Consider the following 15,162-nt stretch of genomic DNA (forward strand, 5'->3'; position numbering starts at 1 on the left):
GTCAGCATGGATTCACCAAGGGCAAGTCATGCCTGACTAATCTAATTGTCTTCTATGATGAGATAACTGGCTCTGTGGATGAGGGGAAAGCAGTGGACGTGTTATTCCTTGACTTTAGCAAAGCTTTTGATACGGACTCCCATAGTATTCTTGCCAGCAAGTTAAAGAAGTATGGGCTGGATGAATGGACTATGAGGTGGATAGAAAGCTGGCTAGATTGTCGGGCTCAACGGGTAGTGATCAATGGCTCCATGTCTAGTTGGCAGCCAGTGTCAAGTGGAGCGCCCCAAGGGTCGGTCCTGGGGCTGGTTTTGTTCAATATCTTCATTCATGATCTGGAGGATGGTGTGGATTGCACCTTCAGCAAGTTTGCAGATGACACTAAACTGGGAGGAGAGGTAAATACGCTGGAGGGTAGGGATAGGATACAGAGGGACCTAGACAAATGGGAGGATTGGGCCAAAAGAAATCTGATGAGGTTCAACAAGAACAAGTGCAGAGTCCTGCACTTAGGACAGAAGAATCCCATGCACTGCTACAGGCTGAGGACTGACTGGCTAAGCAGCAGTTCTGCAGAAAAGGACCTGGGGATTACAGTAGACGAGAAGCTAGATATGAGTCAGCGGTGTGCCCTCGATGCCAAGAAGGCTAATGGCATTTGGGCTCTAAGTAGATCAAGGGATGTGATTGTTCCCCTCTATTCAACATTGGTGAGGCCTCATCTGGAGTACTGTGTCCAGTTTTGGGCCCCACACTACAAGAAGGATGTGGATAAATTGGAAAGAGTCCAGCGAAGGGCAACAAAAATGATTAGGGGTCTGGAACACATGACTTATGAGGAGAGGCTGAGGGAACTGGGATTGTTTAGTCTGCGGAAGAGAAGAATGAGGGGGGATTTGATAGCTGCTTTCAACTACCTGAAAGGGGCTTCCAAAGAGGATGGATCTAGGCTGTTCTCAGTGGTGGCAGATGACAGAACAAGGAGTAATGGTCTCAAGTTACAGTGGGGGAGGTTTAGGTTGGGTATTAGGAAAAACTCTCTCACTAGGAGGGTGGTGAAACACTGGAATGCGTTACCTAGGGAGGTGGTGGAATCTCCTTTCTTTGAGGTTTTTAAGGTCAGGCTTGACAAAGCCCTGGCTGGGATGATTTAGTTGGGGATTGGTCCTGCTTTGAGCAGGGGGTTGGACTAGATGACCTCCTGAGGTCCCGTCCAATATCCTATGATTCTGAATAAAAGATCATCCCAAACAGAGCGCTCCCCATCCACACCTGATCACGGTCAAGGAAGAAAGGACACTACTTCCTCTAACTCCCCAGATTTTGCCTGGTCATGGGAGGGGCAGGGGAGGACTTTGAATTCTGATTTGATACTAGATTTTGTATGATCTCTTTGCTTACGCTTTCCACTTCTGCATTCCACCATTGCAGGAACACGGGACAGAGATTGTTTCCTGCCTGCGTCTCTGTGTGCGTCCTCAGCAGTGTTCAGCGCTGAACCATAAACTGAGGTTCAAACAACATCTATATGGTAGGAATCCTCTCCTTATTCCCCAAGAAAACTTCCAAAGGAGCCCATTTCCAGCTCTGCACAGAGTATTCATCTATACAAAATGTGCATCTTCTGGCATTTACTGTAGCCGGTCAGGAAACGGTTTACCCAACTCATGAAAGTTCTCACGATTCCAAAAATGTTTTCCATTCCACAATGGGATGAACCCGAGCTCTTTAGAAATTTTCACAAAGAAATGAGAGAGAGAGAGAGATCACCAGCCCTGAATAGCCAACAGCCCAGTGGTCAGGGCCCTTGGCTGGGGAGTGAGTATCTCTACGAACTCTCGCTCACCAGTGTCACAACACACAAATTGTTTTCTCTGGTGTGGATCCCAGGCACGTTCCAGTTTGCAGGGCTCAATCGCACCCCCTCTGCCCCAATAACTATTATATCTTGTTCGGTCTACATGGCAGTGAGTGCTGCACGCTATCTGAGATCAAACCAGATCAGGTGATGTGTCAGTTTGGCAGGGGATCAGTGCAATAGTTTGAGTCACAGGATTGCAAACAGAAATATCATTAGAATGGGAATATTTTACTGACTGTCCCTTTTTTCCCTCAGCACAATACCTTGGGAGCCCACTGATCAAATCTGACATCAAATTTGCAATTTTCAAGACTGTGCATGTAGATTTCAGAGGGCTTTGGAAAAAAAACAACCAGCTCTTAAACAGAAAACTAAGTTCCACTTTAACTAAAGGATGGCTAAAACACTTCCTCCCCCCCCCCCCCCCCCCGCCATTTGTCTGTCTTGCCTGTTTAGATATCCAGCTCTTCAGAGCAGGAATGGTCTCTTACGGTGTGTGTACAGCCCCTGGCACAATCGTACTCAGACTGAGGCTCGGGAGCCGCAATTGGCTCTTTAATGTGTCTCTTTGCAGCCCATGATATTAAAACACGGCGTGATTATTAACCAAGCCATGTTATTAACCAATCAGGATGCTTATACTATGTTATTAACCAACTGTAATTAATAAAATAATACTTTGTCAGAATAACCAAGAAAATATATAAATAGGAAATGAAACAATGAATTCACATGACTGTGGCTCTTTTAGGTAATACTGATCACTAATTTGGCTCCTGAACCACTGAACTCTTGAGTATCACTGTCCTAGCACAATAAGTTGGCCTATGGGAATACAATCAACCAGAACTTGCACTTTTGCTGCCCATGCTATCCCAGTTCTGGGAAGACACTGAGGATTTCAGTCTCCAAGGCTCTCAGCCCTGGTACCTTTTATTAATTATTGAAATTCCTTTTTAAAAGTATGGGACATTGATACTTTTCAGCTGATGGGAAATGCTCAGCCTGGGGCTAATTCGTCACTGGGGCCAGCGCCTCATGCTTTTCAAACCTTCTGCCCGAATGTTAATGATAGGGAGGAAACAAAAACTCAGCAGAGCGACTGAGTCCCTGGGGCTGTTTGCCATTCTTCCTCTCTTATCAGAAGCTCTGTTTGCGGGCGATGGGTGAAGTTGCACTACCGTGATACACCTAACATATAACACCTGGCTAGGCTGAGGGGGAAGGTGCATGGTCTACATCGGCCTCATTGATTGGGTTTGTGTGTGTGCGGATCCTGGCTACTCTGCTTTATGCCAGGGGCCACACCACACCCAGGGCATTCCAGAATCATATGGGTGGGCAAAGGTGGCTTAAAGCCATTCCCCCAGGTGGTGCCTTTCTGAGCTGCACCCCTGCGAGGCATAGCATGGAATTCCAGTTCAGGATTCTAGCCCAAAGGGAATGAAAATAAACCGTCTCAGGGCCCACGGGTGCCAAGCTGGCCATCATTCCCAGATCTCATCCCCATTAACTGCCGTGGCCATTACTGCCTACAGGAGGGAGAGCTCACAGAGGCCCACAGACTCGCACCTCTAGGGGCCCCTTTTGTTTTCCTGCTGACTCAGTACTTGTTGGCGGTGGAAGGCCATTCCCTTTTCAGGCTGTGTGAGTGAAGCAGGCGTGTAAACGAACGCCAAGCCTGTCATCAGTAAGCACGGAGACAAGGAAACAGTACGCCAACGGTTTATTGTGAAGTGCCTATCCGGTTACAATTAGTGTACACGGCCCCAGGGTAGTGGCATGTGGCGTGGCACACCACTGAGGCCTGTATTTATGGAGCTTATCTGCATGCACCACAGTGCCGAGACAGAGACATTTCCAAGCCAAAGATATGAGACAACAGGCCTATGTGCTATGCTAAAGAGGCACAAAGATTCAGCTGGAAAGGCAGTGGGAAAGGGCCCATCTAGGGATGGGGCCTCAGCAGAGTAGGAACACACTGGATTTCCATGAAGCACAAGGCAACTATGAAAGCAAACTACTTCCTCTGCCACTCAGGAGATGCATCCCCTAAGGAACATGCCCTGCACCCTTCAGGATCACGAAGACTGGACCACTGTATCCCCCTGCCTCTGCTGCAAAATGCATCTGTTACAGTAAGCTGCTCATTCTAACTGGCCTTTTCATAGAGTTCAGGCTTGCTGGAAGCCCTCTCATCAGTGGACCTCTTACAGAACACTGGCCAGAGACCCTCACCTGGCCACACCTGCAGCAGAGGGGACTATTCTTCCCTGCTGTGCCAATGGGGGTTGAACTGCAGCCTACAACAGGTTTGGGCCCTACCTGCTGCTCCAACAGTGTAACACACCATGGAAGAACTTCCCCCAGTGCAGCACTACCATAAGCTGCTGCCCTCCCTTCCCTAGCCTGTTGGGAACAGGGCTGGGGAGGACAGGAAGGCAGGTCTCTGCACGACAGGATCTTGGGCTGCAAATGCGAGCTACTGCCGGTGGATGTGACTTATGCAGAGACCACTTTGGCCACTGGAGCAGCCCAGAACTGCAGGGCTGCAGACCTGACACTGAGCTATCTCCCTCCCCTCACCCCACCCCTGGGCTGTGCCTCCACCGCCCAGAATTGCACCCCAAAACTTTTAGGAAGACATATGACCCTAGGGTATCATGGCCCCTGGGAAGCTGTTCCCCTGGTTAATTATTATCCATTTAACTGCCTCCACTGTTCTTAATCCACTGTTACGAAATTGCATTTTATTTCCAATTGGAACCGCACCTCCCCGACACCGGATCTTCCCATGCTTTTCTCTACGAGATTAGAGAGACTTCTACTCTCAGAAATCTTCTCCCCACGTAGGTACTTGTAGGCTGTGATCACATCAAAACCCTGGACTCCCCTGAAACACTGGGCAAGTCTCCAAGGGCCTGATTTTTAAAAGGCATTCAGGTGCCTAGAGATGAAGATAGGAAGCTAGTGGGATTTTCAAAAGCACCTGGGCACCTAACTCCCTTTGAACTCGTGCTGATCAGTACACCAAATAGCACAAGACTCGTGATAAAATCACGAGAGTTGGCAACTCTGGCGTTTCTGTGGAGCAAGCATTTTTGGGCGGGGACAAGCGTAAAGCTGACAAATCTGTTCTCTGTCAATCATTCAAAAATGTCTGAACAGGAATTCCCTGAAACTTTCCAGCAAATATTCGCCTTTGAGCTGAGACCCAGCCAGGGGTGCAAAGAACTTCGGAAATTTCTGAGCCCAAACAATACAGGGAATTCTCTTGTAATCATAACTCTAGTGTTACGTCCATGTATCCCCCCCGGAGCTGCCTATGGGGACTGCTCTCCCTGCCCCAGCTCCTCCCTGCCTTACTCTCTCAAGGTATGTCTACACGGCAATAACACACCCGCGGCTGGCTCACATCCGCTGGCTTGGGCTTGCGGGACTCAGGCTGCAGAGCTATACGCTTGCAGTGTAGACGTTCAGGCTTGGGCTGGACCTGATTGCAAATGTCTACACAGCAATTTTATAAACCTGCAGCCCGAGTCGGCTGACACGGGTCAGGTGTAGATGTTTTATTGCGGTGTATACCTCAGGCACGCTAAGCCCAAACTTTGACTCTGGTTTGAGCCCAACCCCCCTTTCTGTTCACACACAGATCAGTCTGACTCAGGTCAGCAGGCACTCAGGCCCCGGGTCCTCGGACCCTACTAAGGGAGGTGGGTCAGAGCCCATGTCCGACTGTGATTCGGATCCAATCCCTGTCATTGTGAAGCGTGGACGCAGGTCAAGCTGCAGACGGTCTGCGTCATGCACTATGGATGCATTAGCACGGGTGTGAGACTCAGGTCCAGCAACTGTAAACCCAGGTTTACAACGCAGTGTGGAAGCTCAGGCATGGGCTTAGAAAAAGAGTACAAAAGCCTGGCTCCCACAGACCCGGGTGTACAACACAGTGCAGATGTACCCCCATAGGCTGGAGCGCCCACCCGCAGCTATCCAGGTGGATGCCATGTACCTGAATGACCATGTCTCTCCTGTACTTTGCTCAAGAGTCAGGAGTGTCTGAACTGATAGCCGGTGGCAATGCTGGAAGCCAGGGGTCTGCGTCTCACTATTGCTCTCTCAGGCCCTAATCCAGACAGATCTTGCCCATTCCGAGTTTCAGTAAAGCTCATCATTCTTTACTGAGACTCTGGATGAAGACTCCTGAGCAGATGCACAGAAGGAGAAGCAGGGACGGTACGAACAGCATTAACTTGGAGTAGGGAAGCCCAAACCGCAGGGGGCTTGAACTGTTCAGCTACCACATGACACTACAAGGGAGAACGTCTCACCGGCACATACAGCTGGACCTTACTGTGCACTGATTGGGACAATACCCTTGGACTCCGGAGACTGGGTTCCATCCCCTGCTCTGCCACACACTTCCTGTGTGACCCTGGGCACGTCACAAGTTTCTCTGGGCCTCAGGTCCCATCTGTAAGATAGGGACAACAGCACTGCCCAGCCTGAAGGGGAGGGGCGTGAGCACAAATACATTAAATAGCGTGAGGTGCTCGGATGGTACAGCAATGGCCTATGATAGCCAAACAGACCGACCAACCCCAATTCCAGCACATCTAGTGCTTAACGCTGATGATCCCCTACAAACCGTGAGCCACATTCTCAGTGGGTGCCGTCAACGGAGACTCTGGGCCCATCTAGCCCGATGGCTGGAATAAAACACACACCTCGCCAGCTTCGCGTCTCCTACCCACTTGCTAACTCCCCCTAGGAGAATCCTAGCTGAAGGGAATTCAGGCCTGCAGTTTGCTTCAATTGCTCACCTCCCTCACGGTTCAGCAACAACAGCTTGGGCTCCTTAAAGCCTCTCACAAACTCACTCTTGAGAACTGAAGCATCTACAATGAAGTAGGGCATCTAGGTCTCCATTGCAAACTCCACCAACTTCCCCCGGGCGTGTCCCACGACATCTGGCCTAGCGGCTTGGATACTGCACTTACTCTAGAACCATCTCAGACCTCCCAGCCCTTCACAAGTGACTGTGAACAGATGGGCAGGGGACTAGCAGCCACTAATGAGATCTGCCAACGGGAGTGTCTATCGGTGTCTTACAAGAATCTTCCCAGCCGGCGGAGTTGCCTTGGTTTCAGATCAGCCGGGCCTCTCCTTCCATCTCGACCTGCGGGTCGCACACTCCTGTGAAGTTTATCTCTTTGCTGCTGTTGCCGACGGCAGAGTTGAGGCTGGGACTGCGTACACCGGAAGAGGGAGAAGGGTGTTGAAAACCACCATCTATTACTGACACAGCTCTCCCACTCATGTAGATCTCCAAATATCTCAGAAGCTGCTTCGGTTTCTTTTTGGCAAATGCCTCCAGGTCTGGGAAAACGGAGGGGAGGGAAAAAAATCTAGTATCAACATAAAAAGACACGACACTGGGATGGAGATGGGGCAGCCTGAGCCCCACGTGTTTTCTGGAGTAACACTATTCTGGTATATTTTTAAGCTTTACCCCTAGAGTTTGGTCCAGTGTCTCCTTAGGCATGTGCTTCTCTCTCAGGACAGAGCATGTAACCACAATGGCTATGAAGGGCTGGAACTTGTAGCTATAAAACATCTTTGGAAAAATCATTTCCTCATTGTCCAAGCTTGGGGTCTCACCCTGAAACCAACTGAAATACACCCAATGGATCATAACAGATGGGAAAGCCCCAGGTCTCCAGGGAAGAGCATAGACCACATGGGTGGGGATGGGGGAGAAACCCCAAACTATTTGTGAAAAGAAAAGGAGGACTTGTGGCACCTTAGAGACTAACCAATTTAATTGAGCGTAAGCTTTCGTGAGCTACAGCTCACTTCATCGGATGCATTTGTGGTGACCCAAGCTTCACTTTTTGAAGATGCTTTTTCAGCCCTACTAAACACAACCATCTTGCTGCTCACCAGGCAGATTTTACCCTCTTTTTATTTTTTGCGCTCAGAGATAAATTACCCTGCTGTGCCTCTGATTTGGTTTTTACAGAAAGAAAATAGGGTTGATTGCTGTAGCTAAGGCCCAGTGCTACAACATATATAATTACATTAAAAATACATTAAAAAATTGTTAATCAGGTTGTAAAGTCAAGCACAGAAAAGTTAAGAAATGGTTGAATTAAGGTTGCCCCACGACACCTTAATTCAGCCCGCTTGTGTTGTAGACATTATGATACAGTCCTTAATTACATGATTACATCCTATTTCTTCCACAGGACCCTGGCCTCACTCAGTGAATGGGTGGCTATTCAAGATTTCTTTTTATCCGATTTAGTGAATGCCGCAGGTCTAATTTGATGCACACCACTCCAACCCTACAGGGAGCACACGATGGCTAATTTCCTCCTGGGTTTTTTTGGGTGCTCATCGCTGTAATATCTGAAAGCCTCACAAATATTCACCTAAGAAATGGTTGAACTATTTAAAAAAAAAATTCAGCTCAAGGCAGAAACCTGCTTTGGAAAATTTCAGCCCAAATAATTCAAGCTTGGTAAAGTCTTAACCAAATGAAAACAGGGTCTTATGGAAAGTGTTAAGCAACCTTAATCATAGGCCTCACTGCCAACTTGGCTTACAATTAAGGGTGAAACATTGAAATTTCACACCCACATGAACACCCACACAAACATACTTGGCAGAAAACCACACAAGCAAGGAAATGAGTTAACACCACACCTAAAATATATAACTTCTACTTCTCTACTCACATACACCTTCCACTACGTCGGCCAGGTTACATCACCCCCTTAACTTTTCCCTTGTAGCTAGCGGCCAACCTCTGTATTTTGCAATCATGTAACACGCAGAGAGCCTTCTCTGTCTGAGCAGAGGCGCAGCCTAAAGCAAGGTGTAGTGAAGTCTTAGCATCACCCACCCCCCTCCATAATAAACACTACGTTTTCCAAAACGTATTCTTAAAAAGCCCTATCCCTAAAGAGCAGCCACTGTAATTACAACACATGATCAGAGGTGATTAGGTGGGGCTACAGACAATCCCATGTGGCTATTAAAATCCCAGTTACCTTGGGTACAGGATCTTTTAAAGCCCAATGACTCTGAACCAAGAGTTAATGAAGACTCCCTCCTCTATGCCTAGCTTGGGTGTCGGCAGGCCAGTCTCTCACAAATGGTGTATGAAACAAGCAGTGTTTGTCCTGCATACCTTCAAGTTATTGTCCCTTGCTTAGAAAAGATGCAGGGAAACGCACCTTTTAGAACAAAGCCAGAGTCAGAAATTGTTTTCTGTTGTGTTTTCCAGATGACGTAGAGGCGCAGAGAGGTGGCCACATACAAATCGTTCAGCACTGCAATGACCTGCTGTCTGCGGTTACACTCTCTGAAAGAGACAAGGATGGGAATGCTTATCTCTACCCTCTGCCTTCCCAGCAAATCCAGAGGCAAGAGCTACAGAAACACCGCCCTAGAGATCCACCTGAAAGAGAGATTTACGCCAGCCAGAGATTCGTTCCTGCATGGCCCTGCGAACACAGGGAGTTAATGAAGGAAACAAGTTCCCTCTTGAATAAGTGGTACAGTAGTTGCAATGGCTATTATTAAATCAGCCTAACACTGTCTGTTAGAACCCCCCTTTAGAACCGTTTATACCTTTGACAAACTTTAACCTTTCCAGCAGAAGTTTCCCATGCTTGGATGCTGCCACTGATTTTTTTTTTTAAGCTTAATTTTCAGCATCACAGGGACCCCCACACTGAATCAGACCCAAAGCCCATCTAGCCCAGTTTCCCAACATGGACAATGGCAGCACCATGGATGCCTCGGAGGAAGGGGTAAGAAGCCTGCAATAGCAGACGGGGGATGACGTGCCCCCACATTAGGTCTCACCCTGATCTCTAACAGAGATTGGCTTAAGTCCTGAAGCATGAGGTTTTTTCTCTCTTCCAATACTCTTTTTGCTGACATTAACGACTGTAACTCTGAGCACCACGGCTATATGTGGACCACAGCTCTCTGTTGGCCCGCCTGCAATGATACCCAGGTTCCTTTCCACTGCATTTAGAACATTGCGAAGTGTCTGAATCATGGCAATGTAGAGCTGGAAGTGACCGTGAGAGGTCATCCAGCCTATCCCCCAACACTAAGGCAAGAGGAAATGCATCTAGACCATCCCTGACCGGCGTTTGTCTAACCTGTTCTTAAAAACCTCCAACGACGGGGATTCTACAGCCTCCCTTGATGCCCTATTCCAACATTAACTGCCCTCAGAGTTAGAAAGTGTTTTCCTAACTTCTAACCTAACGCTCCCTTGCTGCAGATTAAGTCCGTTGCTTTTTGCCCCACCTTCAGTGGACATGGAGAACAATTCATCACAGCGCTCTTTATAACAGCCCTTCATATATCTGAAGTCTGTTCTCACGTCCCCGTGCGGTACTGTCAGAGCAGGGACCATTTCACCTTGAAGCATCCCTTGAAATGTGCGTTAAGTACTTATGCCAAACCATCTGTTCCATTGTAGTTAGCTGTGATACTCTGAGTATATTTTCCCAGGCCTGAAGAAGAGCGGTTAAGCTCAGGAATGTGTCTCTCTCACCAACAGGAGTTGGTCCGATAAGAGACGTTACCTGACCTACCTTGTCTCTCTCATGTCCCACTCAGTCTTCTTTTCTCAAGATTAAACAGGCACAGGTTTTTAAACCTTTCCTCACAAGTCAGATTTACTAACCCTTTTACCATTCCTGTTGCCCTCTTCTGGGCTCTCTCCAATTTGTCCACATCTTTCTGAAAGTGTGGCACCCAGAATTGGACCCAATACTCCAGCTGCGGTTTCTCCAGAGCTGAGTAGACAATTACCTCCTGTTGATACACTCCAGGAGCATATTAGCCTTTTTCACAACTTGATCACAGTCTTGGCTCATACTCAATTTGCGATCCATTATAATCCCCAGATCCTTTTCCGCAGTACTCACCACCTAGCCAATTATTCCCCATTTTGTAGCTGTACACTTGATTTTTTCCTCTGTAAGTGCAGTACTTTCCACTTGTCTTTATTGAATTTCATCTTGTTGATTTCAGACCAATTCCCCAATTTGTTAAGGTCATTCTGTTCTCTACTCCTGTCCTTCAAAGTACATGCAACCCCTCCCGGCTTGATGGCATCTGCAAATTTTAAAAGCATTTCTCTACTCCATTATCTAAGTCTTTAATGAAAATGTTGAATAATATCAGACCCAGGACTGAACTATACAGGTCTTCAGTACACACGTCCTCCCAGTTTGATTGTGAACCCTTGATAACTACTCTGAGGACAGTTTTTCAATCAGTTTTGCCCCCACCGTATAGTAATTTCATTTAGATCACACTTCCCTAGTTTGTTTATGAGAGTGTCATGTAGGACTGTGTGAAAAGCCTACTAAAATCAAGATATATCACATCTATTGCTTCCCCCCATCCACTAGGCCTGTAACTCTCTCAAAGAAGGAAATCAGGTTGGTTTGGCATTATTTGTTCTTGACAAATCCATGCTGGCTATCCCTTATAACCCTATAATCCTCAAGGTGCATAACTGATTGTTTAATTATTTGTTCCAGAGAAGTTAGGCTGACAGGTCTGTAAGGTCTCTTTGTTCCCCTTTTTAAAGATAGGTACTATGTTTGTTCTTCTCCAGTCCTTTGGGACCTCACCCATTCTCCAAATGTTCTCCAAGATAATTGCTAATGGTTCTGAGATTGCTTTAGCTAGTTCCCAGGGTGAATTTCTTTAGCTAGTTTCCAGGGTGAATACCCCAGGGTGAATTTCAATGGGCCCAGCTGACTAGAACACATCTAATTTATCTAAATATTCTTTAATCCATTCTTTCCCTGTTGTGGCGTGTTCCTTCCCCCATGTGGTTAATATTAATTGTGTTAAGTATCTGGTCAACAATTAACCTTTTCAGTGAAAACTGAAGCAATATAGGCATTGAACAGCTCAGCCTTCCTGGTGTTGTCCATTATTAGCTCTCCTTCCCTGCTAAGTAGTGGACCTACATGTTCCTTCATCTTTCTCTTGCTCCTAAAGTACTTATAAAACCTCTTCTTATTGACTCCTATATCCCTTGCTAGTTGTAACTCATTCTGTGGCTTTGCCTTTCTGATTTTATCCCTACCTCCAGGGTCAAATATTTCTTTGCATCTGTCAACGTCGCAAATCATCTGCCATCATGATGCCCAAATTAAGTCCCACTGAAGTTCTCTGTAGGCCTCTCTGCACTTGACTAACCTAAATAACTAACTATACCAGTGCCTGGATATAACCCCAGTCCTGCAGTGCTCCAATTCTCCTCAGTATCAAGCCACATCAGACACTGGAACACACACTCATTTATGTATAAGAGTGCTAAATACATATACAGCCTGACGCATGCAACCTGTCTGAGCCAGAGACAGAAGCAATCCTTCAGCATACGCAATACCCTTGGATAAACAATGCCTTTACTTCCAGATGCAAAGCTAAGTAGAAAGTCCCTGCCTGCTTTACTGGGGTACAACTCTTTCCTCTCTGCATGTGCTCACATTTCAGGCTGGCCTGCGCTACAAAGCAGCACCTCAAAACCAAGAGGTAATTGGGTCTCCTGGCATGGTGGTACATGAAGTGTAGATGAGCCTTTCGTAATGCAGCCTGGGGTCTACACACAGGCTCTAGGGCCACAATGGGCTGTGAACTCACCGAGAAAGATGCTCTTCCCTCAGGGCCTGGATCACGATGCGAGTGATATTTATAGACATGACACAGAAAGGGAAATTCTGGAAAAGAAACAGAATGAAATCAGTGATTCCGCCCCTGTTCTCCTGGATAAGGCCCCTCTTCCCTCCAGCACCTGGACAATGCCCTTCCTTAGGTCTGTTATAGTTAGAGATGGGCCCAGATCTAAACCCTGGATATTGTAAATTCTTTGGGGCAGCGGCCGTCTTTTGGTTTGGTTTGTACAGCATCTACTACAGTGGGGCCCTGATCCATGACTGGGGTTCCTAGGCACTCTGGTGATATCAATAAATACAGATACAGACTCGGGTCAGAGTTGGCAGCTCAAACCTATCTTTCCATTGGGCCAAACCCAATCAGCCCTGACCCGGAGTTTGGCTCCAGTTATTGAACGCACATTTTAATCTGAGGGTTTCGTTCCACCCATTCCCATTATGAAGATATAAAGTCTGGATCTGGATTAATAGATTCCTAGGCCAGAAGGGACCATTGTGGTCTTCTAGTCCGACCTCCTGTATAACACAGGCCATTGAATTCCCCCAAAATAATTCCTAGAGCAGATCTTTTAGGAAAACCTTCAATCCTGATTTAAAAATTGCACTGATGGAGAATCCATCACGGCCCTTGGTAAATTGTTCCAATGGTTAGTTACCCTCCCTGTTAAAAATTAGCGCCTTATTTCCAGTCTGAATTTGTCTAGTTTCAACTTCCAGCCATTGGATCAGGTTATAGCTTTGTCTGCTTGACTGAAGAGCCTATGACCAAACAGAGCTGGGGTTTGGTTCTGGGATACAATTTGGGCCTGTCTTTGATTAAAACATCTTCTCCCTCACCAAAACAAAATAAGCAATGATGGGTGTAAAACAAGTGAAGGAAATTAACATGTACCATGGGGAATGTTTTATAAGTGAGAATTGTTTGGCTAATGGGACTAAAGTTTGGCTAAAGGGAGGCTGTGGAATTGACATCGTCAGATTTATTCAAGGTGCAGAGTAGCCAACGTCTTTCAGGGCTGTGGAAAGACAGCACTATTGATCAGAAACTGGATGAAGCAGAGAATCTGGGACGTGAAAGAGTTTTCCTAGCAGCCAATCGAAAAGCAGGATTCCATGGTTACCTTTCCCTGAAGTTTAATAATAATAAATAAATACCAATCCAGAGTCAGAGTTGAAGAGGGAAGGACATGCCTGTGATTCATGCTGGGACAGCTTGAAAACATCTCGAGCTAGGGGTAATGTCTGAGAGTCCATTACAAAATATAGAATTTGCATTAACCCGAGCAATCCAGTCCCACGCAGGTCTGTCCCAGGATCCATACCTTTAATATAAAAACATACAGCCAGGTAAGCCATGCATGTTCCTGTCCTGAATCACTCAGTATTTGCTCTCCCTGTCCTATTACGTGCCTGCTTTGGAGCATGATGTATATTCTGACAAACTCCATTGCCAGTCCTTATAGTTGCTGAGAAAACCTCAAAAGTATCTACCACGCATTAACTGAGCCAGTGATACCAGCCTGAATTTGCAGTCAGCCTGTGACAACGGCTCTAAGTGGTGTGAACTGCCCCATTCATCTCATGGAATTGGCATTTTCCCCCAACCTGTCACTGAATTCTGCATTTCCACCATGGAATTCACCATTTTGCTGCAACTGGGCACCGAATATATTGTCTCCCTCATCTCCCTGGACCTGCCCGCAGCTGCTCTTGCTCTCCAGTTTTCACACCCAGCAGAAGTTAACTGGACGCCAGGGCAGGCTCCCTGCACTGCTCCATGAAGCCAGGCAGTAGAGGGGTCACAACCTCTCTCCTCTATCGATCCACCATTTGCAGACCAACTTTCCTCTCCAGTGGGCTCAGGCCCAAGCTCGCACCAGAATGCTTTTTAGCCACTTGATGCTTCAGAAGAGTTGCCACACCAGCTAGCAAAGGATTCTGGGATGTGCCTAGGGCCATTAAAAACAGGAAGTAGCGAGCCATTTGGAGACCAAATGGAGAAAAAGAGGGGCTCGTGCTTTGTTTGCTTTGTGTTTTTATGATGACTAATGAGGTGATTGCATTTTGTTGTTTGGTAGGCAGGGTGCTAAAGCTTTTTTTTTTTAATGCTTATTTTTTAGATTATAGAATTCAGCTCTTCTCCATCCTATCTAGCCTGGAAGACTCTGGATAATTGGAGATCATTTTTACATAAGACCCCACTGAATTCTTCGAGCAAAACCTCGTGAGTTTACAAATTCAGAGGATTGTTTTAGTAAACTGCAGAATGTTTGCGTGCCTAAATAAAATGCTTAGAACCTTAACTCAGCTGTCTACGACAGCTAAAATCAGATTAATGTGGGTACAATGAGTGTTGCATGTTACTTTATGGTTGTGAAACGTAGGTACTGACAAAGTGTCTGGAGCAAAAGCTGCAAACATTGGAGATGACATGCTTGGGCCATATCCTAGGCATGGCGAAGATGGGTAGATGATGACAGAATTACATCTGTAGAAGACTGAAAGTGACTACAATCATCAAAAGGTCCCAACTCCAATGATTGGGCCATCTTGCTAGATGTCCAGATGATCCCT

General features: G+C 46.8%; 1 protein-coding gene across 5 annotated transcripts in view; it reads right to left on the reverse strand.

The window, feature by feature from the left end:
• Positions 1-5,352: 5,352 nt before the first annotated feature.
• Positions 5,353-15,162, reverse strand: part of ELMOD3 (ELMO domain containing 3) — a 31,976-nt gene continuing 22,166 nt past the window's right edge. For 4 of the 5 annotated variants that reach the window (XM_073325439.2, XM_073325443.2, XM_073325445.2 and 1 more), the window contains 4 exons: positions 13,780-13,910; positions 12,557-12,633; positions 9,103-9,230; positions 5,353-7,240 (listed from right to left, as the gene is read on the reverse strand). In XM_073325439.2, the coding sequence (XP_073181540.1) occupies positions 7,008-7,240; positions 9,103-9,230; positions 12,557-12,633; positions 13,780-13,910 (569 nt within the window). In that variant the 3' untranslated portion in view covers positions 5,353-7,007. Of the gene's footprint in view, positions 7,241-9,056; positions 9,231-12,556; positions 12,634-13,779; positions 13,911-15,162 lie in introns of all 5 variants that reach the window. The other variant, XM_073325446.2, reaches the window with a different exon arrangement.

The sequence above is a fragment of the Lepidochelys kempii genome, chromosome 26 (assembly GCF_965140285.1).
Source record: "Lepidochelys kempii isolate rLepKem1 chromosome 26, rLepKem1.hap1, whole genome shotgun sequence".
In the NCBI taxonomy this organism is placed as follows: domain Eukaryota; kingdom Metazoa; phylum Chordata; order Testudines; family Cheloniidae; genus Lepidochelys; species Lepidochelys kempii.